We start from the raw sequence: 27,951 nt of genomic DNA, 5'->3' as shown, positions 1-27,951 counted from the left end.
GATTCATACGACAAAGTTTGAAGATTAGAGAACAAGGGTTTGTAATAAAATTGAAAATGGAAATGGGGAATGTGTCAAAGAGACAACAACCCGACCATATAACAGTCAACAGCAGAAGGTCACAAATAGGTCTTCAATGCAGCGAGAAATTTCTGCACTGGGAAAGTGTCCTCCAGCTGGCCCCTAAATAAATATATATACTAGTTCAGTGATATTGAAGGCTATATACAATTGCTAAAAACAAAAAAACAAAAAGTTTTGTCATACTTTTATTATAATAATAAGAGCCAACATTCACTTTTTTTCTCTGCATAGAATACTGAAAAAGCATCTATCTAACTCTTCCAAATATGGAAAAACAAAATTTATAACAAAAAAATATGGAGATCAATAAAATTAAAATAAAGGTATTTTTATATAACTCTGTATCATAAAAAAATATGATAAACAGATTTCATATAAAATGGAATGATTTTATAAAAATCATTTTTGAATTTAATGTTAGATTTAAATATATAAAAATAAACATTTTTAGTTATTTATGATGCCTCTACTGTGCCACTTTAAGAATACATAACTTTAATAAAGAGAATTGCACTTTTGAAAAAAAAACATTGAACTTTACCTAAAACTCATACTTTTCTTTTTTCTTTATAATTTTTTTAATACACTTAAACAACAATAAAACAAATTAACAACTTTATCCTTCATTTTGCTTATTATTAACATAAATTAAAATTCTTAAAATTCTATCACATTTCAGAAAACAGTTGGAAAAGAATGGTCTTCTATCAAAACAGACTAAGGCAAAAGAACAAAAAACTTTTAATATATAAATATTTGACTAATTTGCAATTGACATGGAAGCTTCCAAGTTTTATCAAACTTTCATTATAAACTATTTTCTATTTAAGGTTGTTACCAAAATTATCAGGACATTGGAAATATAAAGGCATATCACAATGATTTTTTTTTTTTATCTTTTGTGTATTATTGTACAAAACATTAAAAGCACATACAAGATCTACAGTTAATAAATAATCTTTTAATAAACATAAGTAGTAAGAAACAATTTTGAAGTTAACTCTACTCATGTTAAATAACCATCTTTTTCATCTACCATCTAAATTTGCACCATTATTTTTTGTAACAAACAAACAAGATTTATAAATTGTTCGATTCTTTATAATTGAGTGTATTAGTTAATAAATTCATACAACAGTGAGTAAAATTCATATTTGTAAATAACACATATTTTACATACACAAAATTACTGAAACTACTGAGTATATGAAATTTGGTCTTAGGATTTCACTTCAAACAAAATTCAACATACATAAAATATTCTTTGGTCATTAACAATGAGATTCTACCATACGCAAATTATATCTTCATATCAGTTCTCTCAATTTCTATGTTATTTAAAAGACTAACAGAGTTTGTATAATACTGAATATCATCCTACTCTACTTATTTATCACAAATACTGTGTAAAGATACAAAAAAAATAGGTAAGTAAGCATGATAAGAGAAATATAAATAATTTGAAAATAAGTTCAACTTTAACATTACCGGAACCTACAATCTTGAAATTATTTATGGAAATCCCTTTACTTGATATTCCTGTCTTATGACTTTCTTACAATTTTATAAATGACAAAGATCAATGAACCAATTTGGACATATAATTCATATTTAACAACTTTATACTTCTCAAGTGAATTCATGAGTTAACTTTAAATGTATATATATAGCTGATGATTCCATATTTTTCCCAAATGTTTCATCTTCGAAAATCTTTTTTGCACCATATTTGTTCCTTTTCTTTTCTCTGGAGTTCATTCTGATTTGCTGTATGCCAATTACCGGTAAAATTCATTTTTAATGTCATTAAAAATATCACAGACTTCAATGGATTTTCTTCAATTGTTCGTAGGTCATAAAGAACTGGTAAATGTTAAGGAAATAAATCACAAGGTTAAAATGTCTTACAACATGTCCAGAATAACTATACTTAAAATACCCATAAGTTTAAATGTTAAAAGTCTTTTCTACAGTTCACATTTTATATGGTAGTTGCACATTCGAGTCGACCATGACTTATTATGGGCTATTTCAAGAATCTCTCTCACAACATTTGTCACATGACCCCATTTGACTCTTTGCAATTTTTTTTACTAGCAATTCAGTTACATGTACCATGCACTGAACCAAGCTATAGGAAGATAACATAATTCAAAATATGATTTACAAATAATTTTGTAAATTAAATCTTAGTTCATTTGTGAAGGTAATTTTTTTATTTAATAGTGCAGTGCTGTATTACCCAGTGGCAGATCCAGAAGGGGGGTCTCGGGGTTGGAACCCCTCCTTTTTTTTTGGCTGATCAATGCATTTGAATGGGGACATATAGTTGAATCCCCCCCCCCCCTTTTCAAAATGGCTGGGTCCGCCCTTGTTACCCAATACAATTTTAAAGCCTGAGAACTAGAGCCATTTGTTTCATGAGGGAATTAGAGTACTTTCCCTTAAAACACTACACATAACATAATTTCCATAGTTTCAACTATATGTGATTGAAGTCAATAGAGGATTCAGAACTTTTTATAAGGAAGGGGTGCCTGCTCCAGTCATGCTTCAGTGACTCCCTATATAATCAATCAATTTATTCAGAACTTCTATAGTTATTGTTATTTATGCAAATGAATATTCTAAAAGGATACAATTATATTCCATGGACCAAGTCTGACCCAGGTTGGAACAAATCCTTTGTATAAAGCCATTACTCCTTCTGTCTTCACAGTCTGAAACAGAAAATGTTATCTTCATTAGTCATATTCAATAAAGTAAACCAATTAGTATTCATGTAATATCTTACAATCCAATTCAAGGCTAAAATTGGTAAAAAATGCATTTTTACCTACAGATAACTTTCTACCATTGGTCTAAATTTCATTTTCTTGCTATTACATACTGCTGATTCATTTATTTTCCTGGGTACCAACTTTTGTGGATTGAGGAAAAAATTTCATGTTTGTGGATAATTGCTTTCTTGATTCTGCCAAAGTCTGGATAAAACTTTATAGAAGTTTGTATTTCATTGAACATTTAAAATCGTGATTCACGAAAAATTGGTATCCAGCCAATAATAATGAATCAACAGAAGTAAGACAAAATAATTCTAATCTTGAATATCGAAATTAAATTCACATCCCTGCAGTGTGCCAAAATACAATTTTTTGTCTTTGAACAGCCAGAAATGATTTATAAACAATATGAATTTAGATACAATCATTGAAATATCCTGATGCGTCATATTTAACAGAATTGCAAAAAAAAAGACTTGATTTTCAATGAAAGATATAAAATTAACATTGATAATAGTAATCTACTTTTAATTTGTTTATGTCTTTCACATATATCCCTTAAACACCGTCACTTCTACAAAATGATATCTATAAATGAAAAATTTGATACCACAGTTATATAGAAGAAAGTATACCTGCACCAGGCAATCTACAGAGGATGTATAGATAGTTTTTCCTACAGCTGCTGAACCTCCATTCATCACCAGTTGTGGTCTTAATACCTTCTGGTTCATCATCCGTGTCTGAAAAGGAAAAATGATGTTCAGAACTCACGAAATATACAATAATATACAATTCAAAACAACTTAATTTTTAAATAACATAACTACATATTCTATTTACATGATTTTTAAACATGATACAAGTTAGAATAATGACTACCAACTTATCGATTGATGATTAAAGTTTTAATTCGTCATCCAAAAATAATTCAAATTTGTAACAAAATGGACATGTCAAAATGGCCTCACTTTTGTCATATAGAAATATTCATTGCTTAAATATTGGGAAATCCCCATTTCCTGTATTTTGTCATTAATTTTTAAACCCTTGCTTAAGGATCTAGACATTATTATTATGCTCATCCTACTTTAGTAGAGGGGCATAATGTCTTCTGGTCCGTGCGTCTGTGTATCTGTCCAGTAATTGATAACTAGCAAAGTGCATGAAAAAATAATGTCTTAACTGGTAAATTTAATAATTTTTTCCCATTTTTTTTCAACAATATAAACGGGGATTAAACTAGAGGCTCTGTGTCGCTCACCTTGGTCTATGTGCATATTAAACAAAGGACACAAATGGATTCATGACAAAATTGTATTTTGGTGATGGTGATGTGTTTGAAGTTCTTACTTTACTGAACGATTTTGCTTCTTACAATTATATCTATCATGAACTTTGCCCATTAGTAACAGAGAACTATATTTGGTAAAAATTTACATAAATTTACCAAATTAATGAAAATTGTTAAAAATTGACTATAAAGGGCAATAACTCCTTAAGGGGTCAATTGACCATTTAGGTCATGTTGACTTATTTGTAGATCTTACTTTGTTGAACATTATTGCTGTTTACAGTTTATCGCTATCTATAATAGTATTCAAGATAACCAAAAACGGCAAAATTTCTTTAAAAATTACCAATTGGAGGGCAGCAACCCAACAACCAGTTGTCCAATTCATCTGAAAAATTCAGGGCAGATAGATATTGACTTGATTAACAATTTAACTGCTTCTCAGATTTGCTCTAGATGCTTTGGTTTCATAGTTATAAGCAAAAAACTGCATTTTACCCCTATGTTCTATTTTTAGCCGTGGCGGCCATCTTGGTTGAATGGCCAGGTCATCGGACACATTTTTCAAACTAGATACCCCAAAGATGATTGTGGCCTAGTAGTTTCAGTGGAGATTTTGTAAAAGATTACTTAGATTTATGAAAAATGGTTAAAGATTGACTATAAAGGGCAAAAACTCCTAAAGGGGTCAACTGACCATTTTGGTCATGTTGACTTATTTGTAGATCTTACTTTGCTGAACATTATTGCTGTTTACAATTTATCTCTATCTATAATAATATTCAAGATAATAACCAAAAACAGCAAAATTTCCTCAAAATTACCAATTCAGGGGCAGCAACCCAACAACCAATTGACCGATTCATCTGAAAATTTCAGGGCAGATAGTTCTTGACCTGATAAACATTTTTATCCCATGTCAGATTTCCTCAAAATGCTTTGGTTTTTGAGTTATAAGCCAAAAACTGCATTTTACCCCTATGTTCTATTTTTAGCGGTGGCGGCCATCTTGGTTGGTTGACCAGGTCACGCCACACATTTTTTTAAACTAGATACCCCAAAGATGATTGTGGCCAAGTTTGGATTAATTTGGCCAAGTAGTTTCAGAGGAGAAGATTTTTGTAAAAGATTACTTTAATTTACGAAAAATGGTTAAAAATTGACTATAAAGGGCAATAACTCCTAAACGGGTCAACTGACCATTTTGGTCATGTTGACTTATTTGTAGACATACTTTGCTGAACATTATTGCTGTTTACAGTTTATCTCTATCTATAATAATATTCAAGATAATAACCAAAAACAGCAAAATTTCCTCAAAATTAAAAATTCAGGGGCAGCAACCCAACAACCGATTGACCGATTCATCTGAAAATTTTAGGGCAGATAGATCTTGACCTGATAAACATTTTTATCCCATGTCAGATTTCCTCAAAATGCTTTGGTTTTTGAGTTATAAGCCAAAAACTGCATTTTACCCCTTTGTTCTATTTTTAGCCGTGGCGGCCATCTTGGTTGGTTGACCAGGTCACGCCACACATTTTTTAAACTACATACCCCAAAGATGATTGTGGCCAAGTTTGGATTAATTTGGCCAAGTAGTTTTAGAGGAGAAGATTTTTGTAAAAGATTACTTTAATTAACGAAAAATGGTTAAAAATTGACTATAAAGGGCAATAACTCCTAAACGGGTCAACTGACCATTTTGGTCATGTTGACTTATTAGTAGATCTTACTTTGCTGAACATTATTGCTGTTTACAGTTTATCTCTAACTATAATAATATTCAAGATAATAACCAAAAACAGCAAAATTTCTTCAAAATTACCAATTCAGGGGCAGCAACCCAACAACCGATTGACCGATTCATCTGAAAATTTCAGGGCAGATAGATCTTGACCTGATAAACATTTTTACCCCATGTCAGATTTGCTCTAAATGCTTTGGTTTTTGAGTTATAAGCCAAAAACTGCATTTTACCCCTATGTTCTATTTTTAGCCGTGGCGGCCATCTTGGTTGGTTGACCGGGTCACGCCACACATTTTTTAAACTAGATACCCCAATGATGATTGTGGCCAAGTTTGATTTGATTTGGCCCAGTAGTTTCAGAGGAGAAGATTTTTGTAAAAGTTAACGACGACGGACGACAACAGACGACGGACGCCAAGTGATGAGAAAAGCTCACTTGGCCCTTCGGGCCAGGTGAGCTAAAAACCAAAACATGAAAATAAATATTTTTTTTCATGACCTAAATCCGAAATACCATTTGGTCATTGACCATCAGAAATAGAATTGTAGGCAAAAATGGTATATTTCCTGATCCTTACTTTTGGGTTATAAATGTAAAAAGGGCTTGCCACAATCTTTCTTAAGCGAGACCATATTGAACACCCTTGCTAATTTTACTGAATGTTGTTTAAATATATATATATATTGATTTGTGCCTAAATAAACCAAAGATTCAAACAGACCGTCCTTTTTTGAAACGCATTCTTTTCTTACAGAAAATTATTTTTTCAAAGTCATTTCTAATATTTTTTTCTTATTTCTACTTCAATAAATTTGGAGTACAACTTTTCATCAAGACAAAGTTCAAGCTGAGGTTGAAGTTCAAGTTAGGGGAGACAAATATCTACATTGATTTTTTTAATAGAAATTCTGTTTCCTGTGGTATTTGAATGAATGGACATTAAAAATGTCTTGTATTTAGAATAAAACATAATTTTTTTTCAACCAACATTTAGCTTTCCCGACCAATTACCGGTAGCATCTATTGTACCATGAATCATATTCATTATATAGAATTCCTGAACATTTATTTTCAAAATACATTGTGTAATATCAGGTTATGAGTTATAATAAATCATCAATTGAAAGTTAAGCTTTGAGAATTTTAACCTGAACTTCACCTTAAAATTGTACTTTATCTCAAAGATAAGTCACTCTCCTTTATACTTTGAGATGTGATTTTCAACTGATAGATATTATCCTAAATATCAAAACTTGAAACTGTTTAACAATATTTTTTTTTGCTTTATCAACATATATACCACATTCACTGTTTCACACATATATCTTTTAAAATGACAATGAAAGATATTCATATAAGTTTACAGTTCATGTACTTATTTTGGCTCAACTGTCCAAGTTAAAAATGTATTGCACAGAAAAGAGTAGAATCAGCATGACCAATTCAATGAGAACAGAATAATTTTACCGGCTTTCCTGTATGAGACCTGTTAGCATGATAAGACACTCTGATTATATCTATTAGTCAAGCTACCATATTCATTTCAAAGTGAACTAATGTCCTTAGAAGGTATAATGATCAGATATTTATTATATAGACCTTTAGAGTTTAGACTGGTATCTATAGTATCAATGTGTGTTGCAAGAAGAGATGGATACAGTCATGCTTACACCCATTAAATATGGATACAATCTGTGAAATCAACAACAATGACACAGCTACCCAATATAAACACAATAAGACACATATTTATACTCTCTTTTATGCTGTAAAAGACTCTGATCAAATTGCTTGTAACTAAGCAGAGACTATCAAGACCCAGCCATGAGAATCAAATTTCTAAAGGACAAGACTGATAAGTTTAGAGACCAAAACATGGGCAGAGCAACACCTGTTGAATTTCCTTACAAATCATTCTAAGATACCGTTAAGGATTATGCCTAATGGATTAAACTTCTAGGAATATACACATGTTATAAATGGTTCAAGTTAATTCTTAGTAAAAGCTGAAATACTTATAGCAATATCTCATTTTTTAAAGTGCGAAAAACAGTTTAACTCTGAAACTGGGGCCATGGTCTTTTCAAGCAAATTGGATCCACACGTACATGTACATATATTAATTCATGCATAGTTGCCATGGTATCTGAGAAACAAACCAAATCATGAGCATAAAACAAGTCCCAAGACAAAAGGTGAAGAGATAACTACTTAACCACCAAGTCTCATCATATTAGATATTCTTATTATAAAGCAGGTGAATGTAGCATTAAATATAAAGTTATCTTCTTCTATTGTTAGTGCTGTCATTAAATCTTAGTATTAACTATCATGACTTCCACCAAAGCTTAGGCAAAAATATGAGTTTATACAGAAAAAAATGTAATATATATATGAAGAAACATGCAAATGTGGTATTTCATATCTTAATCAAATCTGATGTACAAAAATATTCTTCCAAGTACAAATAATGGAAATACATATTTCCAACTGAATGTCAGATGTGCTTATTTTGTATACCAGGAAAACAAAGATGAACCTATCTGAATTATTTAAAATTTATTATCAAAAATTTAATACTTCATTTCTATTGAAAGATTACACAAAGTGTAGATCAATGTTAACTCAAGTTCATAAATAATTAATTGTGCATATTAATATTACAGTTTTGGCCTTTCAAATGTTAGACCCCAAAAATTTGACTGAGCTTGTAGTCTCATATTAGAAGGCGTTGGGCACTTGAAATAATTTTTTGCTTGCCAACAAAAAGCTTAAGTACAGTACTGAAAAGACGGTAAAATTGTTGAAGTTTAATAACATTCATTGAAAATTCTAAAGAATAACCTTTTTTCAGATGCACAATTTTAAAGTGTAATACATGTATAACCTTAAATATGCTTAATATCTCTGGAAACTGGTTTATATTTTAAGCAAAGGGTTACCTATATTCAAGATTTCCATTATCCTACTAAGGTAGCCAGTATTGCACATAGCATGGCCCTATTTAATCCGTCCTTTAATCATGATACCATACAAACATTTACCCAAAGTCCGCTAAGCCGATTGATTTGAAATAAGATGTTTCAGGGAAAAGAAGTTTCACATGACAAAATTCCTTTTAATTTCATTTTCTATATGTTTTGAAATATTTGCAATCAACATGATCAAGAAAAACTTAATAATAAAAATTTAATTAAACAAAAATAAAATAATCTTTTGTACAAAAACCAGCACATCTGACAATTTTTTCATTACTGATCACATTATTAGTTTGTTTAAAAATGAACTACATAATAGTAACAATGTCAATATAACAATATGATGCAGCTACAAAGGAACTGATTGAATTAATTACACTTAGCTACATTACAACCCACATAAATAAGAAGTGTGAGAGCAGGGAAGGGGCAGAGCCTTGCCCCCAGTGCTTAATCACATCCTCCTCTACGTGGGTACACTCCTTCATTCCTCGTGTTCTGGTCGCTTCATAACTCGAGCTATAAAACAATATACAACCAACTAGTAAAATGTTACATGGTCTAAAATAGACCAAGTTTACAATATTGGAGACAAAATGTGTAGTTTATGACAAAATATAACCAAAATGCTATGCACAATAATATAATCCCACTGAGCTATCTTGATATTTTTCATTTTAGGTGTATTTTAAGTTTCTATTATCAATGCAGAAACTTTAGTAACTTAAGAGTTCTATATCAAAGTAATTTTAATACCACAACATGGGAAGATATAACATAAAACTTTGGCATTAAAGTTTGATTGCCACCAAATCTGCATGAAATAGCAAAACTCCCAACCATTGTCTAGTAAAAGATCTAGTCATATATGTTTAAAGAAGAAATATAAAACTGACAGAAGAACTGGATCTGGCAGCAAAACTTATAACACAGGAAGTAATTCAATAAAATACAGGATATTGTAATTTGGTAAGATCCCATTTAGTCTAGCCAAATTTAATTCAATCTGGGTTAGAAGTTTCTTAACAGAGGAAGAATGAAAGGTTTTAATAATTTAAGCAGGAATTAAAATGCATGTCTTGAAGGTAGAGAATTTTAAAAACTATTATTATTGAAAGACCATAATCAATATGCTGACACGCTAGAAAATTGTCTGAATGTTGGACAGGTTACATTTGTATACAAAAAATGCAGTAGATACACATGTACAATACTCAACCAGATGCTCCGCAGGGCATAGCTTTATACGACCGCAGAGGTTGAACCCTGAACGGTTGGGGCAAGTATGGACACAACATTCAAGCTGGATTCAGCTCTAAATTTGGATTGTGATTAAATAGTTGACACAGCATAGGTTTCTGACACAGAATGAATATATTCAAATGAACTCTCTTAGAGCAATTCACTATGCTGTTGAATATTAATCCTCTCAAAAAAATGTTTGAAGAAATTTTCTTTTTATTTATGAAATTTCAAATGAGAAAAATTGAACCCAATTTTTTAATCACATCCCCCTTTCCCTTATTCCAAAACTAATTTCAATTAAAATATTCTAATGGAGTTTGCATCAATTACTACTCATTTAAATACATCATAAAATATTAAGATGTAAAAAAACTGTTTGTAATCACTGAATGGTAAAGATTATTTAAATTTATCAGTTGGTAGTATAAAGTGAATATACATTGTATATTGTATATAACAAAGATTTAAGTTGATTCTGGACAAAGAAAGATAACTCCAATTAAAAATAAAAATTCTTGCAGATATTTCTTGCTTACTATACTGGACAAAGAAAGATAACTCTTAATTAATTTTTTTTTAGCTATTTCACAATATTGTGAAATTAGATATTTCTTGCCATTGCACAATACTGTGCAATTGAAAAAACTTGCTATTGCACAATACTTAATATAATAATTTTAGATCCTGATTTGGACCAACTTGAAAACTGGGCCCATAATCAAAAATCTAAGTACATGTTTATATTCAGCATATCAAAGAGGCCCAAGAATTTAATTTTTGTTAAAATCAAACTTAGTTTAATTTTGGACCCTTTGCACTTTAATTTAGACCAATTTTAAAACTGGACCAAAAATTAAGAATCTACATACACAGTTAGATTTGGCATATCAAAGAACCCCAATTATTCAATTTTTGATGAAATCAAACAATGTTTAATTTTGGACCTCGATTTGGGGGCCAACTTGAAAACTGGGCCAATAATCAAAAATCTAAGTACATTTTTAGATTCAGCATTTCAAAGAACCCCAAGGTTTCAATTTTTGTTAAAATCAAACTAAGTTTAATTTTGGACCCTTTGGACCTTAATGTAGACCAATTTGAAAACGGGACCAAAAATTAAGAATCTACATACACAGTTAGATTCGGCATATTAAAGAACCTTAATTATTCAATTTTGATGAAATCAAACAAAGTTTAATTTTGGACCCTTTGGGCCCCTTTTTCCTTAACTGTTGGGACCAAAACTCCCAAAATCAATACCAACCTTCCTTTTGTGGTCATAAACATTGTGTTTAAATTTCATTGATTTCTATTTACTTATACTAACGCTATGGTGCGAAAACCAAGAAAAATGCTTATTTGGGTCCCTTTTTGGCCCCTAATTCCTAAACTGTTGGGACCGAAACTCCCAAAATCAATACCAACCTTCTTTTTGTGGTCATAAACATTGTGTTTAAATTTCATTGATTTCTATTTACTTTAACTAAAGTTATTGTGCAAAAACCAAGAATAATGCTTATTTGGGCCCTTTTTTGGCCCCTAATTCCTAAACTGTTGAAACCAAAACTCCCAAAATCAATCCCAACCTTTCTTTTGTGGTCATAAACCTTGTGTCAAAATTTCATAGATTTCTATTAACTTAAACTAAAGTTATAGTGCGAAAACCAAGAAAATGCTTATTTGGGCCCTTTTTGGCCCTTAATTCCTAAAATGTTGGGACCAAAACTACCAAAATCAATACCAGCCTTCCTTTTATGGTCATAAACCTTGTGTTAAAATTTCATAGATTTCTATTCACTTTTACTTAAGTTAGAGTGCGAAAACTAAAAGTATTCGGACGACGACGACGACGACGACGACGACGCCAACGTGATAGCAATATACGACGAAAATTTTTTCAAAATTTGCGGTCGTATAAAAATTGCAGGCGAGTTTTAATATTAATTATGCTACTAGATAAATGGAGGAGACAGGTCACAAAAAGTACCAATTGATGAATGAACAAACAAAGATGCAATATGCATCAAGTTTCTGAGGCTAGAAAGATTTTCCCAGCTATCATCATGCATGATTTTATGATCCCAACACTTGAAAGTGAAGTTATAAATTCATGTAAATTGCCTTAAATGCTGATGTTTCAAACCATTTTTTGGCAACATGCAATGGGATGCAGATATACCATGGATGCCTAAATTGAACTAGGAAATTTAACTCCTTTTTTGCAGGGTGTCATGTTGCAAAATATCATGAAGAGATTTTAAATAAAAAAAATGTTTTAAAAATATTACCAAGGAGATGCCTGGTTACCAATATTTGAATTATCTGCATTCAGATTAAAGCCTAGGGTATGCGAGGATAGAATACATGGGTTTATACTGATTTTACACATGGAGCAGTCAACATAAAATTGTAATAAATAAGAGTCTGCATTGAAATTATCTGTTAACCAAAATCGCAAATTTCTTATCCAAAAATATCAAAATAACTCAAAAATGTAAATACATTTTCATTTATAATATATATAATTTTGCAAACAAATATTTCAAAATATTTTTAGATATCTTTTTTTTCAATCTATATAATCTTTGTCTATTTTCAATTTATTTTTCACAAGAGAAGCCTTTTTTTTTAAATTTAAATAACAAGAGTGAAAACCTTAATAGTTATGAATTATTAAAGAAAAAAGCTTATTCCCCACAATTTTTTTAAAAAGAAATCATTCAATGAATTCTGTACCTTTAGCTTATTTTTCAATAGAAAACAATTCTATTTAGATATTAATTTAGTCTAACAATACACATTTGAAAATAGACAAAGTAATCAGCATTAACCAATAAATGGACTGTTCTTTGTAAAATTCAGGTTTATCTTGGTATGATCAAAATATTTCTTTACTAATTATTTCCATGGAGTTCCAAACTATGTGTATGCCATAATATATTGCAATAAGAGTTGAGTCTAACATTTCAATGTGTATTTTTATAAATACATGTATATGTAAGTTCTTGTAAACTAGTGTATGTGTGCATGTGCATGATTAATAATATAGGATTTATTTTTTCTCTTTCTCAAGTATGAGGTATAGAATGAAATTCATGTTAAATGTTAACCAAGGGCTAATTTAAATTTTCACCAGAATCGTTATTACGCAAGTCCTCAAAATATTTGTTTGAACATGCCAATAGTTATTGTAATTAAACAAGGCTAACTAGTGAAAATAAAAATTTGCCCAAAGCCTTCAGTTACAGTGACAATAGAATTAATATGTTCAGGTAGAAATATCAATGTGTTCATGTAGTGATGTCAATTTTTTATGCATATTCCTTAATTTTTCCGAAACTTGGCATAGATTATATCTAATGTAAATTCTATTTGGTCAATTTTTCCATATAATCAAATCTGCTAACATTGTTCAAAATATTGAAAAAAATATAATGAAGCCAAGCACAAAAACAAACAAAAAAGTAGATTTAAAAATTCCTGGTGCTATTTTTAATTTTGTATTTTATAAAAAAAGATTGAAAGTTTTCCAAACTTTTCAACTGAAATTCCAGATCAGAAAAATATTTGCTTGCCAAAATACAAATAAAATTTTGAAAATTCAAAACTGTAAAAGGATAACTATCAAGCAGAAAATAATTTACAAGTTCTAGTTTATGACAGCCAATTAAAACCAGTAATGTTTAATGACATATTTCCCATTTTCAGTAAAATTTCTTTACATTTGAGCCTGAATTTCTCCCATCTCACGGACTTTGCTGTTATAGCTACACTGTGTCAGATGTTAAATAAATACTAAATTTTAATCTTTACCACAGGCATTTTCTTTATTTTTATTTTAAACATGAACAAAAATGGAGAAATATGCCAGAAAAGAAAAACAAAATCTTGGCAGTTCATAAAAATCTCTTTTTAAACAAATAAAGGCTTGAAATAATTTAGGTAGCTTGAATAGCAGATTTGATTATATAATAAGAAGCCCCCTCAGATTTTGATCATACCATTTGCAGCAGCGTGTGTAAGCTGATTATTCTTAACGTTAAGATAACAGAACATAATTTTTACCTTTATTACGTCAATTGGAGTTGAGGCAATAGCTCCAGCCAGACCTGCTAGAAAACTGGATCTACAAAATAAAACATTCATATTCAAGTAAGGCAAAATGATAATGCTTCCACTGTACCATCAAATTTTCCATTTTAATTTCAATACAATTTTTTTTCTCTTTTCCATCTGGTCATGTTTTCTGAGAAAATGTAAAGCTCTGTATTAAATAAGAAGGTTCAATTAGTTATATATAAGTCAATCTATGCAGTTATGACCCTATATTCCAAACTAACATATATTGGCCATTTTCGTAATGTATCATAGTTTAAATAATACATTGAAAAGAAATAAAACTTTGAGAAAAGCTATCTTTTTTATGTCAAAACTAGCATAAGTTTCTAATTTCAATGAAAAGAATAAAATGGGAGGACCAAAAACATACTGTAAATATCTTGACAAAACATATATTTTACTGTAACAGTATATTTGTTTAAATAACTTTTACTGTACAACTATATTTGTTTAAATAAATCATCTTTTAGACTAAAATATATAAAATCATGATGTGTAACCTAGTCCTAAATCTTTTTGATTTCAGAAGTTTTTGTAAAATTTTTAACAAAATCTTTTATTTTTGGTCTATGACCCTTAAAACTAGATAAGAGAAAATACAATCTGTTTAATACTGTGACAAACATTTCAGATTCTGTTTGCTCTTTTATTACAATGTACTATTTAACTTCATCTTTAAAAGATGAAAGCTTAATCATTCTGATTAAAATTAATATAGCAGTTATTGCCCTTTGATTATAAATGATTGTTAAGCTACTATTATCTTTTTAATCTACAATAAGCTATCACAAAACAAAATTTATTTATATCATTTAAACTAGGGTATATTTCATTAGGCAGTAAGTGACAACTTACAAGAAATGTGTTGGCTTTGTATCACCAAGATATCCTGATTGCACTATAACTTTTTTGCATAAATCATAAGCTGGTAATTCCACCCCTGCTACGGTGGCTGCTCTCTGAGCTGTGGGTACAACACCCTGCAAAAAAATAGAGATTTAATGTAAAGAGTAAATAGCTACAACTATTCTGAGACAGAAAAAAAATAAAAAAATGTTGACAGTATATAGTTCATCATTAATAACATGTATTGGTGACCAGGTTTATCAGATATAAATATGCATATGTAACAAACTGATGTATTCACCATATTCCATGTATTTTTTTTATGCCTATTTTCCTATAAAGTGTCAATAAATCATCGGATTCAAAAATCTTATTTTAACCTTCACAATACAACTTTATCCCCTGAATTTCTTATCAACCCCTGTATACTTAATAATCATTTAATGACATAATATACAAACCCTCCACAATCCTCGTAATCCTTCCTGTTTATAAATGTTAATAAATGCATGGAACATGTCTTCTCCACTTCCTTCTCTTCCTTTAACTTGCATTCGCACCTTGAAAATAAAATATTATTTTAATATGTACTTCAGTTAATCAATGTAGAATCTAATGTTTAGTAATTGTCGTTTGTTGATGTGGTTCAAAAGTGTTTCTTGTTTCTCATTTTTTTATATAGATTAGACCATTGGTTTTGCTGTTTGAATGGTGTTATGCATAATTTTTGGGCCTTTTATAGTTTGCTGTTCGATTTGAGCCAAGACTCCGTGTTGAAGACCACACTTTGACCCATTATGTTTAACATGTTTACTTTTACAAGTTGTGACTTTGATGGAAAGTTGTCTTATCATTTCCTCATTGGCACTCATACCAAATCTTATATCTAGAACTTTTTTTTATATTCAAAGAATGAAAGATGTTCTTTTTGGTTTTTTACCATTGTTTACAGCTTTAGTCACGCACAGACATAGAAGCTTGGTCATTGTCATTCTTGACTTGCTCAATTAGAACTACAGTATTACAGGCATATTTTATAACTTACTTTGAGCAAATCTGTGGGATTGGCCGCTGCACTGGAGAGGATTCCGGCAACGACACCACATAACACGTTAACTGATAAAGTTTCATCTGCAATTATATTTTATTCCATATAAATAAATGTGTTCAAATATTTAAAAGAAATAAGAATGTAGCAGTACAGTTTATTTGATCAAAGCAGGAACTATTAACAGTATATATGGATTCTGATATTTCCTATCTTCTAGAAATGCTGGATTTCAACTTCCTTATTAAAATCTAACACAAAAATGTATACTCACAATAATGTCAAATATATTAAAAATTCGGTTGATAGCACATTTAATTTAGCTGCATCAACCAGATTAGAAACTTCATATGTGAACTGCGCCAAATATGATGCTGGCATATTAGATATTTGATGGTTACTGCTTCAAGTTTAATTGTTAACATATCATATTCGTTTGCGTTGTATATGTTGCAAAGACATGGTTGCAGATTTGTATGTTAACCACTAGAGAGTCTATTGAAGAATTATATGTCATATTAACAGTAAAAGGTAACATCTTTAATGTGCATGATAAAAAAAAGATCATTAAGTTAAAACATTTTACCTGCTGGGTCTGGAACAAGTGTTCTTTTCAATGTATGGTAAACTCCAATCTTTATAGTTCCATATGATGCTTGTCTTAGTAAGGCTGGAGCAATTCTGAAGTAGAAACATTAAATTGTCATGCTACTTTATGTATCCAGTACAAGAATTTACGATCAAGGCATAGATAAAAGTCAATTAGGATTTATTTTCAAGTCGTTATATATAATTTCATAGAGTTATTGAATATAAGTTTGTGAAAACTGTCCCAAATAGATTGTAGCAGAGTACAATTTTTAACTTTATAAGTATAAGAAGATGCAATTTACCTATCACTAATTCTGTAATGTATATGCATTACTGCACTGTAACTCAAACTATTATGTTTTGGTTTTTACACCTTCATATTTAAAATATGTATTTAACAAAACTGTTGCATGTGACATGTCATCATACACAGAACATAAGAAATATCTTTAACTAGCATTTAATTAAATTGAGGCAAAAACTCAAACGGTCATGTGCACTACTTATGGTTAAATGAGTGGTTTATACATGTAGTTTGAAAGGCTGTTTACATGGTAGGCACTCTAGTATCTGATATCTTATAGGGGACCATGTGCATGATGTACAATGTATGAAGGATGTCTCCAAGTAAATGTTTGTCCATTTAAAAAACAAACATATTTATTTTGGTAGACAGCTTGTATTCCATTCATTGAAATATAATCCTTTTAAAAAAAATATTTATCTTTATTTTGGTAAACAGATTAGAAAGAATTAAATTGTTTATATTGGTAATCTGATTTAATGTCACTGATTGACAATCCCTTTTAGATAAAAATTAACTGATTATGGAATAATACTACTTAGATTTAAAAAGTTCCCCACTGTGATTTTAGACAGTAACTAATAGTTAACTCAAATTAGGATTATAAAGTTCTGTATCATTGGCTTAAAATGGGTCAATACCAATGACCAGGCAGGCAAATACTTGGTTGAAATTTTAATAGGAAATTAAATCGAAGTCAAAGACAATCCTTAATAATTAATTCCAGATAGGTGTAAATCTCAATATAAAACCGAAAAGACCCAAATCTTAAATTCCAGCAAAACTAAAATCTTAATCCTGACATCATGAAAAAGGTCCTTTTGACTCTCACAAACAGAAGAGGAAATTAATGATCATCATGATCATTCCTAATTTCAATCTTATTTTTTAAAAGTATGTTTAGGGCGTCTTTACCATAAAATTGTAAAAGGTTGTAATTTTCAATACATTGATTGAACAGCAAGGATCCGGAAATTTTTCCACCTAATTTCGGTCATTTTCATACAACTTAAAAGTTGATGCCCCTTTTCAAAAAATGATTGTCAAAATCACATTACTGCATGAGACTCATTATGAGTATGCTCATACTCGATCGTCATGTTCACAGCATCAACCAACTTGTTTTACTGTTGCATCGCATTTGCTTAATGATTTGGCCTACCATTTTCCAAAAATCGATCAAGACAAATTAAGGGAAGGTAACAGTTTAAAAATAAATTGATTTTAAAGACTCAAAACAATAATATTCTCAGTTATCACTTTATGTTTCTTTCGATTCTGAAGTCAAAATTCAAACCGGAAGAAATGCGACAATACTAAAACAAACAATTCCGGACTCATTTCCGGGATTAGTTTTGTTTACCAAAATCACAGGAAATCATCGGCTTTTTAATAATTTACCTTTAATAGTGCAAGAATATTAATTAAAATAGTTGCACTAGCTTTGATTAGGATGAAATTAATTTAAATTTACGATTAATTGTCTAAATCTGTGGATGAGAATTTCAAGCATGCGTATTACATAGTAAATAAAGCACGTGTGTTAAAAAAAAAAAAAAATCTACGTAAATTAAACCAAGTTTTAATTTAATTTTAAATCATACATGTCATAATTGACAATTGTCTGACCTGTTGGGTAATTAAAAAATAAAGCCAGTTGGTATGGAATTTTTATTTCTTTATAATAATAGTTTGGAGCTTGTGATTAATTGCCAGGTGTGAATTAAAAACACAGGTAAAGAGATTAGCAATCATTAGCCAATAGCTCCCCGAGGCATTAATATAGTTATGAGGAGGGCCCTCAGGATTATAACACTTTATTGGAGTGGCAGTTTAATTACAGGAAGTCGATAACAAAACAAAAATATGTTCAAAATGGCGATTTTGAAAGTCAATCTCAACGAAATGACCGAAATTATTACTGTTGAAAAATAAAATTTGACCTAAATCCCAATTAAAAGTTTAGGACATTATAGTTTCAGTTTAGGACATGACTGGCAAATATGACCGTTTCCGGACCCTTGTTGAACAGACATGTTTGTACTTCCTGTGTGTAGATGAAACAAAGTAAAGTTTACCCAGAATATAGTGACTGTAATCCCTCTTCTTTAAATATTCGTAAGAAAGCATGGGACATGCCCCGGTACTTGAGTTCTGTAAGACTTCGGTCAATTATCTGACCCTGTATCTGTAAACGGGTTTTCGTTGTATCGATTGGAAAAGTACCTGAAACAAGTCATTTAAAGTATGAATAATTAGTTCTCCACAAACGTGTAGCAGCTTCAAGTTAAACCTCCTGATTTATGGAAATTTCACCAATAAGACGTGTTGGCTACATTGCACTTGGCATGTCAGTTAACTGCTAGTAGTCTGTTGTTATTTATGAATAATTGTCATTTTGTTTCTTTTCTTTTGTTACATCTTCTGACATCAGACTCTGACTTCTCTTGAATTGAATTTTAAAAGTACTTATTGTTATGCGTTTACTTTTCTTCATTGGCTAGAGGTATAGGAGGAGGGTTGAGATCTCATAAACATGTTTACCCCGCCGCATTTTTGAACCTTTCCCAAGTCAGGAGCCTCTGGTCTTTGTTAGTCTTGTATTATTTTAATTTTAGTTTCTTGTGTACAATTTGGAAATTAAAATGTAGTATGGCGTTCATTATCACTGAACTAGTATATATTTGTTTAGGAGCCAGCTGAAGGACGCCTCCTGGTGCGGGAATTTCTTGTTACATTGAAGACCTGTTGGTGACCTTCTGCTGTTGTTTTTTCTATGGTCGGATTGTTGTCTCTTGATACATTCCCCATTTCCATTCTTAATTTTATTTAGCAGACAGATAATTACTTTTCAAAAATATTATCATGATTTTACATTGTAGATGATCATTTGCTGTCATGGTTAATTCTATTTATTAAAAGGTTTATATTTGTAAGTAAGAGGTTTCACCACTTTTTAATTTCCAGAAAACTAATATAAATTTACAAAAAATCAGCCTCATACAAAATGCACCTACAATGTATATAGTAATCATGGTTATAATGTTTATGAAGTAACAATGTATATATCATAAACAATGTCGCAGTGAAAATCTTTTTAATTGAACCTGTTGGATATTTGAACATTTGTTTTTGGGAGGAAACTTTTCAAATTAACTAGACATACATGTACATACCACATTCAGCTACAATGGATGCAACTCCTCCATACAGAAAAGGACGCCAATCGTTCATTCCTTTATTTATCTTTACTTTTAACAACAACTTCTCCACAAAAGGCTAGTAGATATGAGTATTTATATTTAAAAAGCTGGAAAAGAAAGTATGAGAATGTCTATTTACACTGTCTTCTATAAAAACTTCTAATCTAAAATGGTGGTGTGTTACTTATCAAATGAATGGAATGTCTTACGAGCTTATATGTCAGCCATTCCTTTTTATTAATCCAATTCAATGTAGGATTTAAATCTCAACATTTTGTCAATATATTTCAATACAATTTAAGCTTTAAATTTTGTATTTTTATATGTTTCATTACAAGTAAATAACAATTTTGGACATAAGCCAAATTGAATTTCCTTCTTCTCATTAAAATGATTGTAATATTACGCAATGTCAGAAAAACAAATATAAAATCAATACTTTGCTACATTCCTTTTAAATTGAGTGTCTGTTTTAGAGCTCATCAGTTATGTGTAAACTTGACATGCATATGATTTATTGAAAAAGATACTTAGCTGAATTTCATACATGTAGTACACACAAAAAACAACAGATTCATTAAAAATCTCTATATTTATATATATTCAGTGTGTTAAAAAATTGATTTATAGCTTTTTAAAATGTCTGCTGACTTTAAATATCAATGCAACAACATTTGTAATGCTTCCTGACTTTCCTTTCTCAGTTTAGAAATATTGATTACATTTACTTTAGACACATCTAATATATAGGTCATGTAGGTTAGACACATTTAATATATACTTAACTATATCGGTTAAGTATTTACTCGGGGGGGGGGGCACTTCCTATGTAATGACTGGTAGGGATGAGCCGCTGGAATAGGTCACTATTTTATGCTTCATGTTATATGAAAAGGGTGAGAAAATCAGATTAAATATATCAATAGGTTGATATTATCACTTGCTGGATTATATCATAAGTATCTGAAACTAATCAAATGTTCGTATTTATTTTTGATGCGGTTAAACCACAGTCGTAAATGCATCAGCTATTTGTCAACCCAATTAAACTCTATTTATACAATGTGGTATTTCCACTGAGGTTAGTTATAGATGCAATAAATCCAATCATTTTGACATTTCCACCTAATTAACATTGAAAAGTTTGTATACATGAAACATTTAAAGAAATTCCATAATATAGTGTCAGCGTCCTTCAAGAGGGAACGGCAAATGTGACTTTTTATCAGTTTTTAAGTAATGTTAATCTCAGTAAAAGTGATACTATGTGAAGTGCTACTACGTTTATCTGACAAAACATATTTTATTGTCTTTTGAAATTGAAAATTCTTCTTAATAAAAGATAAAAAAGGGGCAAATAGAGGAAAGTGTTTAAGATGTAACGAATTCATTGGAAAAGCAAGGTGTGATTATTGTGACTGCGTTGCTTCTAAACAAGAACGTAAAATGAGCGGGACCTAAAAATTTATGCATAATACTAATGTACAAGAAGATGAAAAATATCCAAATATGTGTATAGGTCTGTTTTTTGTTCATTAATATATGATAAGGTATATATTTTTGATAAACAAAATATATGAAAAGGGTGGGGTACTTGATGTCTCAGCTGCTCACCCCTACCAAAAAAAGTTTGAAGTGGCCCCCCCGAGAGTATTTACCTTAAGTTTCTCAAGCTTTAAAACACTTAAAATTTTTAAATTTTCCTGTTAAAATTTGTATAATATATATATAAATTTACAGCTAATCTATTTAAACAATTGAACAAAAAGTATCATTTTCAAATAAATAGAAATACCTTAACATAATGAACATGTTTACTTAAATGAGATATATACATTTTTTGTACTGGTACTTACAGCTATTCTTGTTGTACAAATGAATAATGAATGTTATAGCAGTGCCATTTTTTTTTATCTTATTAAAAATCCTGAAATGACCTACTGATCTTAGATATCGGAAATTCCTAACCTTGACTGACCTATAATGACCAGTATATTCAAATATTTAAAACCTTATTTATTAGTTCAAGTGAATTAAATCTATTTATAGGTCAATCTTTGTTGAAAACTATCCAGGTGAAGAAATCTAGGTGACAGAGGCTAAATAATATTGGAATGGAATGTGGACTAAATGGAAGTATTCCAAGTCTTTTAATAAATTATTTGTTTTGATGTCAAATAAACAGAATTGTTATTTAAATGTAGTTAAAAGTACAATGTTTGTGAGCAATTTAAATTAAACTATTAATTAGTTAAAGTCCGAACTTTTAGTAGAATGGAAAATGACACCACTCCTTTAGACAAGAAACCACAGGATATTACAACAAGAAACCACTCCATTTATACAACAAGAAATGATTCTCTGTAAATAAATGCTTGACAAAGCAGCTGCAGAAAGGATATATTCATATCTTAAACTGTTATCTTTTAATAATTGATAAGAAATCTGCTCCTGTATTAGTTGATCTCACAGGCACTTGTTTCTATCCATGGGAAGACCTGCTATCAACGAAAGAGAGTCTTCCCATATCAACGATAGTGAGTCTTCCCATAGATAGAAACAAGTGCCTGTGGTTGATCTTCAGGTTTCAGCAGAATAGGTATTAATATAACATTAAAAATTTGGTTGCAAATAAAATACTCTGTTTTTTTCATCATCGTTCTTGCAGTCATAACTCTGATGTTCAGCCAATATATATAACGTAAGGGTACCCAAATTGCACCGAGTACCCAAATTGCACCTATTTAGAAAAAAATAGCAATAAAAATCTTACAAGATTTCCTAGAGACTAAACAAGTTGTATTTTTATGATTTGATACTATGCCGTCTTTCAACATAGGTAAACATATTTAGTTATACACAAAACGTTCACAGTATTTATCAACAGATGGACTGTTTACTGAAAAAAACAAAATGTACGAAAACGTCACCATGCGACGTCATCAAAACGTCATCTTCTTAAAATTGGCAAATACAATATATTATAAGTATCCATTTCGTAAAATATGAATAGTAAGCATGGACAAATATCCAATTGTTCAAAATATTTGAAGAAATTAAACAAAAGCTCGGTTATTAGACTTTTGATGATGTAAATTTAAGCATGGATGCAATTTGGGTACTCCTCATTACAGAATCATGGAAAGTTTGGAGGTTGATTCAAACCCATTTTTTAATGACTCAATATGGACTAAAAATTAAATTGGTGTACCTATATGACAAAGAAGGATAGGGCTACAAAATAAACACAGTATGGACATTTTTTTCCTGATCATAAAAAAACGTAGGTGAAAAAACTGTCAAAATAGGTGCAATTTGGGTACCGTCACGTTAGCCGAAGTATATTACTTTCTGAAGAATTAAAACTGTGTTTTCTGCAGACATGGGTAGACAAAGCACATGATAAGCACAATAAAGCCATATATCATTTTGAAAAATAAAAAACTTTTATTACTTTTTTTAAATATAATATTATTGTTTATAGATTATTTCCAAAACTACTCCCTTTCCCCACCCATAAAAAAATTGAAAAAATAATTATTTTTTAGCTTACATCCTGTACATGTATGTATACATGAATGAAATGACAGACTTACTCTACATCTAACACATTTATATCATGGTACATGTAAAGTGTACGTGTACAATTCTATTTAATAACCTATACTGACCAGTACATTTAATGTGTACATGTACAGTTATACTTAATGACCTGTTCTTACCAAGACAAGGTCATTTTCTATCACTATTCATACATGTATAATATACAAATGTAGATTACACTAGTTGGGATTAATGTTAACATAAAGTACTAAATAAAATGGTCCAAATGGTACTCTTATAACAAAGACATGTTTTTAAGACAAACCCATTTCACAAAGGTAAAACAAAAACAAGAAAAAAATCTTAATAATTAGCCCAGACATAGTGAGAGTAATAAAACATTTAATAGTACCTTTCTCTGTCTACATGTATGAGTAGAAGCATTTATTAACTATTAAACTTTTTCCAGCTGGCTTCTTCCCAATCAATTAGCCATCATGTGTTATAGATTCAAGTCTTATTAGATTAAGCTCATCATTTCTGATAGGAAGGTCTGGTAGCGTGATACACTTGTGATATACAACTTAGGAAATTTACACAAATGTTACCAAATCAATAATCATGATAATGCTGACATATGAAATAGCTTCTGGCTCAATAAGATATTTTATGTGGGTGGCTGTTGTTCAATATATTCATATGACATTGCCTGATTTATTCAAATGATTTTCTAGTTTCTTACACTTATATTATATAAATTGCTGTTAATAATTCCATATCTAATTATTACTAGGCATTGGGTAATTGTAAACCATAATCTTAATCAGCTGTAATAGATTACATTTTGCAGTGTATTCATGTGTAATCAGTAATCAGACATGTTCTTATTACAAGTAATCATAATATAATTGATTACAAAGCAAAAAACAAGTGTTATGTGATTACTTAAAGTGTACTCACTTGTTTCAAAACATGTAGCTAGAAGTATTGAAGAAGAAATAATTATCCAGAGACAGGAGTCTTACAAGAATTTTGTCCCAAGAAAGATAATTCATTTATAGTTTTACTCATTACCTATTCAAGATATATGTAATTCTTTCACACGTAAAGGACAATACATGTAGGTTTCAGATGTTTTTTTCTAAATGTAAGGGTGTAATGCAGTGGTCATGGTTGGTGTTGATATATGTCTACCAATATATTTTCCATCATTTTTGGGGTTTGTTGGTTTTCTATTTTTAAATTTTCAACATCGTCATACCAGGGTCAGTTTATCGCTTACATTATAAAATATGATAAAACCATCCCAAATACTTATGAATCAACATGTGCTTTATTGATGAACTTTACCTGCTGATATTAATACAGATGTTCTGCCAAGGCCAATTGAGATTTAAGTCATAGTTCCCTATGTTACAGATACATGTACATTTTACTTAAATCTACCTTTCCCATGCAATCCTGAATCAATATTCAATGAAGGAAAATATGTTCACTATGAAAAAATGTCCATGAAATTAGATCTCAAACAAATTTTACAAAATTAAAAACACTACACAGACATGCTGCATGCACATTTCAAAAATTGATATTTACTGAAATCAATTTGTATTTAGCAAGTATATATGTAACTCCTACTTTATCTGTATCTGTTCCAAGGTTTTTTTTTGTAGCATCATTTGTTTTCTTGTCAAAGACAAAGTATTTGAAATAAATTACATTATTTTGTTAACAAACATGTACAGAATAAGCCTTTTTTTCTGATTTATTTAGTAGTCTTATTTGATTTTCAAAAATTCCTCCCAAAGTACAACTTGATGACTGAGATGTTTGAAAAAGTGTTCTGAATTCCTTACCATTCATGATGAGCAAACAATAGTTTTCTGTTTAAACCTGTATCTATTTATTAATTTTTGTTAATTTGTTACCAACAATCAAATAAAACACTTTAATGCTAATATTATCAATTATGATATACATGTATGTTGATAATCTCCCTATCATCAGACAATTTCATGACAATCTGTCTATGAAATATAATTATTGTCTCAACACTACAAAATATTTTTACCTCCCTTTACCAGGTAAACATTTTATAGTATTTATCTGTGAAATATTGTCTTTATGTATAAAAAGACATAATTTCACAATGAAAATTTGTCCTTCTCTGGATGTTTAACATTATTTGGAAGTCAGCAGACTGTAATTTAGTGATTTTTGTGTTAGGCAAAATATTGTCCAATAAGACAATACTGCATGTCTATGTGTCATGAAATATCAAGAATATTGCCCATATCTTTGAAAAAAAAAGCTTTTGATAATTCAGGATACAATTCAACATGTTAAATAGTCATTACATAGAGGGGACATGGGGTTGTTCCTAAAATGAACAAAAAACCATGTTAACCGACCGAGCTATTAAAAGAAGTACAAATGTTCTTCCTTCTACTTCTAGCTCAATTGCTTCAAAGTCCCAATTTACTCTTTTTGGCATACATCAATGACCACCCAGAAGCTACAACATCAAGAGCTAGATTGTTTGCCGCTGAATGATACTCTTCCAACGCATTCGGAAACCAGATGATGCAGACTAGCTGCAGAAAGATCTTTCCTTGCTGTAAAAATGAGAAAAAAAGTGTCAAATGTGTTTCCACAGAGAAAAATGTACAGTCATACGGGTCTATGGACCACATCAACAACACGAGATTCTACTCACTCCATGGACACAGATTAAAAAACAAAAGACAGTGAGAAAATCTTGGGTTCACCATCAGTTCAGATCTCACCTGGTCAGATCCCATCAACCAGACCATAGGGAAAGCCTCCAAGACACTTGGATTCTTAAAGAGAAATCTGGGTAGGTGTGTGTACTCCAGCAACAAACACTACAGCTTACTCCACGTTAGCAAGACCAACTTTGGAATATGCTTCCGGGTTTGGAATTCCCACCAAATTATACCATTGTTCACGACATAGGGTAGGTACAGAGACGAGAAGCTCACTTTGTTTATTGTTGCTACCAGGACAGCTCTCCTTGATATGATACAAACTTCAGTAGGAATGACTGCAGCACAGACAATGGAAACAGAGTCTGGTGCTATGATCTCAAATATCTGGACTTAAAAAAAAAACTACATCCCAAGGTCCCGAATTTAAATAAAGTAAATCCAGACGTCCTGAAAATTTGAAATCTGAAAAAAGCATTCCCGGATCCCGAAAGGGTCAATCCTGAAATCCTGAGCTTAAGAACACCCGATCTCGGAGTCCTGAAAAGTCCTATCCCCCCTCAATGAACTCTGCAATTCTGTAGTGGAGTCCAAATGATCGGAATTACTAGAGGAATTCAGGGCCAGAGTGAACACTATCCTCTGGACCCAGCCAAATCTTAAAGAGACAGTAGGAGTGTATTTACATTGTAGTTGTATTTAAGTATATTTTATTGTGTATAAAATACGATCCAGTTTTTCCTGAACTTTTACCGACCGTGCAAGGGCTGTATAGCCAGTCAAGGTCGTTAAAAACTTCCATTTGTTGCTGAACTTTTACTTTTGGCCAGAGGAGTGGACTCCAGTCTGTTTGAGATGCACTGGAGTCAATTACATTTTAATAGACAGGCACTTGTTTCTATCCATAGGAAGGTCGTCTATCCAAATAAGTAAAAGATATATTTATATGGATAGTCGACCTTCCTATGGATAGAAACAAGTGCCTGTGCACTTGCACTAAATAGAGTTCGACTCGTAACCGGGAAGAAGAAAGCAAGCTTACTATTCGATTACGGTTACCTATGAATCCTTGATTAAATAATGGTTTTATTGTGTTGAAAATGTTACATGAATGATAAAACTAAATAAATCACAAAACATTCACATGTCCTCACTGGGTAATGTAGACTACATTAAATATGCGGCGTAAATAATATAGGTCAAGGTCATGCATTTTCTCATGTTTTGTGGATTTTCACCTATTAAACCCAATAGAAAATACAAAGTTTGTATCTTAACGTACAGAATCCTTGACATTTAATACTTTTGACAACTGGGATAATAATTTAAACTTTACATGTACTTACAGTTACAACAAGTGTACATGTGGAACCGAGTCAGAACTGTCTAGCCGTGGAAATTACCGGATGTTAAATAGGAACAGGGACAAAGTCGGC

General features: G+C 30.6%; 1 protein-coding gene across 3 annotated transcripts; it reads right to left on the bottom strand.

Annotated features, from left to right (window-relative positions):
• Positions 1 to 256: 256 nt before the first annotated feature.
• LOC134712470 (kidney mitochondrial carrier protein 1-like) lies at positions 257 to 27,951 on the bottom strand. Of its 3 annotated transcripts, none has more exons than XM_063574041.1 (11): positions 27,862 to 27,951; positions 20,220 to 20,353; positions 19,122 to 19,269; positions 16,735 to 16,829; positions 16,146 to 16,231; positions 15,562 to 15,660; positions 15,110 to 15,234; positions 14,201 to 14,261; positions 3,503 to 3,610; positions 2,724 to 2,804; positions 257 to 1,947 (listed from the first exon to the last, which is right to left on the bottom strand). In XM_063574041.1, exons 2-11 carry the CDS (start codon positions 20,275 to 20,277, stop codon positions 1,909 to 1,911), a joined length of 900 nt encoding a protein of 299 aa, XP_063430111.1. In that variant the 5' UTR covers positions 20,278 to 20,353; positions 27,862 to 27,951; the 3' UTR covers positions 257 to 1,908. The 3 variants fall into 3 exon arrangements, with proteins under 3 accessions (XP_063430111.1, XP_063430112.1, XP_063430113.1); XM_063574042.1 differs by lacking the exon at positions 27,862 to 27,951 and adding an exon at positions 22,103 to 22,211; XM_063574043.1 differs by lacking the exon at positions 27,862 to 27,951 and adding an exon at positions 20,456 to 20,474.

Source organism: Mytilus trossulus, chromosome 3 (assembly GCF_036588685.1).
Source record: "Mytilus trossulus isolate FHL-02 chromosome 3, PNRI_Mtr1.1.1.hap1, whole genome shotgun sequence".
In the NCBI taxonomy this organism is placed as follows: Eukaryota; Metazoa; Mollusca; class Bivalvia; order Mytilida; family Mytilidae; genus Mytilus; species Mytilus trossulus.
This window is presented reverse-complemented; position numbering and strand designations above follow the sequence as displayed.

What these genes read in the sequence shown, in the direction of transcription:
- LOC134712470 (XM_063574041.1), bottom strand. Translation starts at nt 20,277, where the DNA reads ATGAACGATTGGCGTCCTTTTCTGTATGGAGGAGTTGCATCCATTGTA. An exon ending in GATTACGAGGATTGTGGAGG is followed by an intron (nt 15,235 to 15,561) that starts GTTTGTATATTA and finishes ATTTTTTTGCAG; the next exon opens with GGTGTTGTACCCACAGCTCA. An exon ending in CTCCAATTGACGTAATAAAG is followed by an intron (nt 3,611 to 14,200) that starts GTAAAAATTATG and finishes TTTCCTTTTCAG; the next exon opens with ACACGGATGATGAACCAGAA.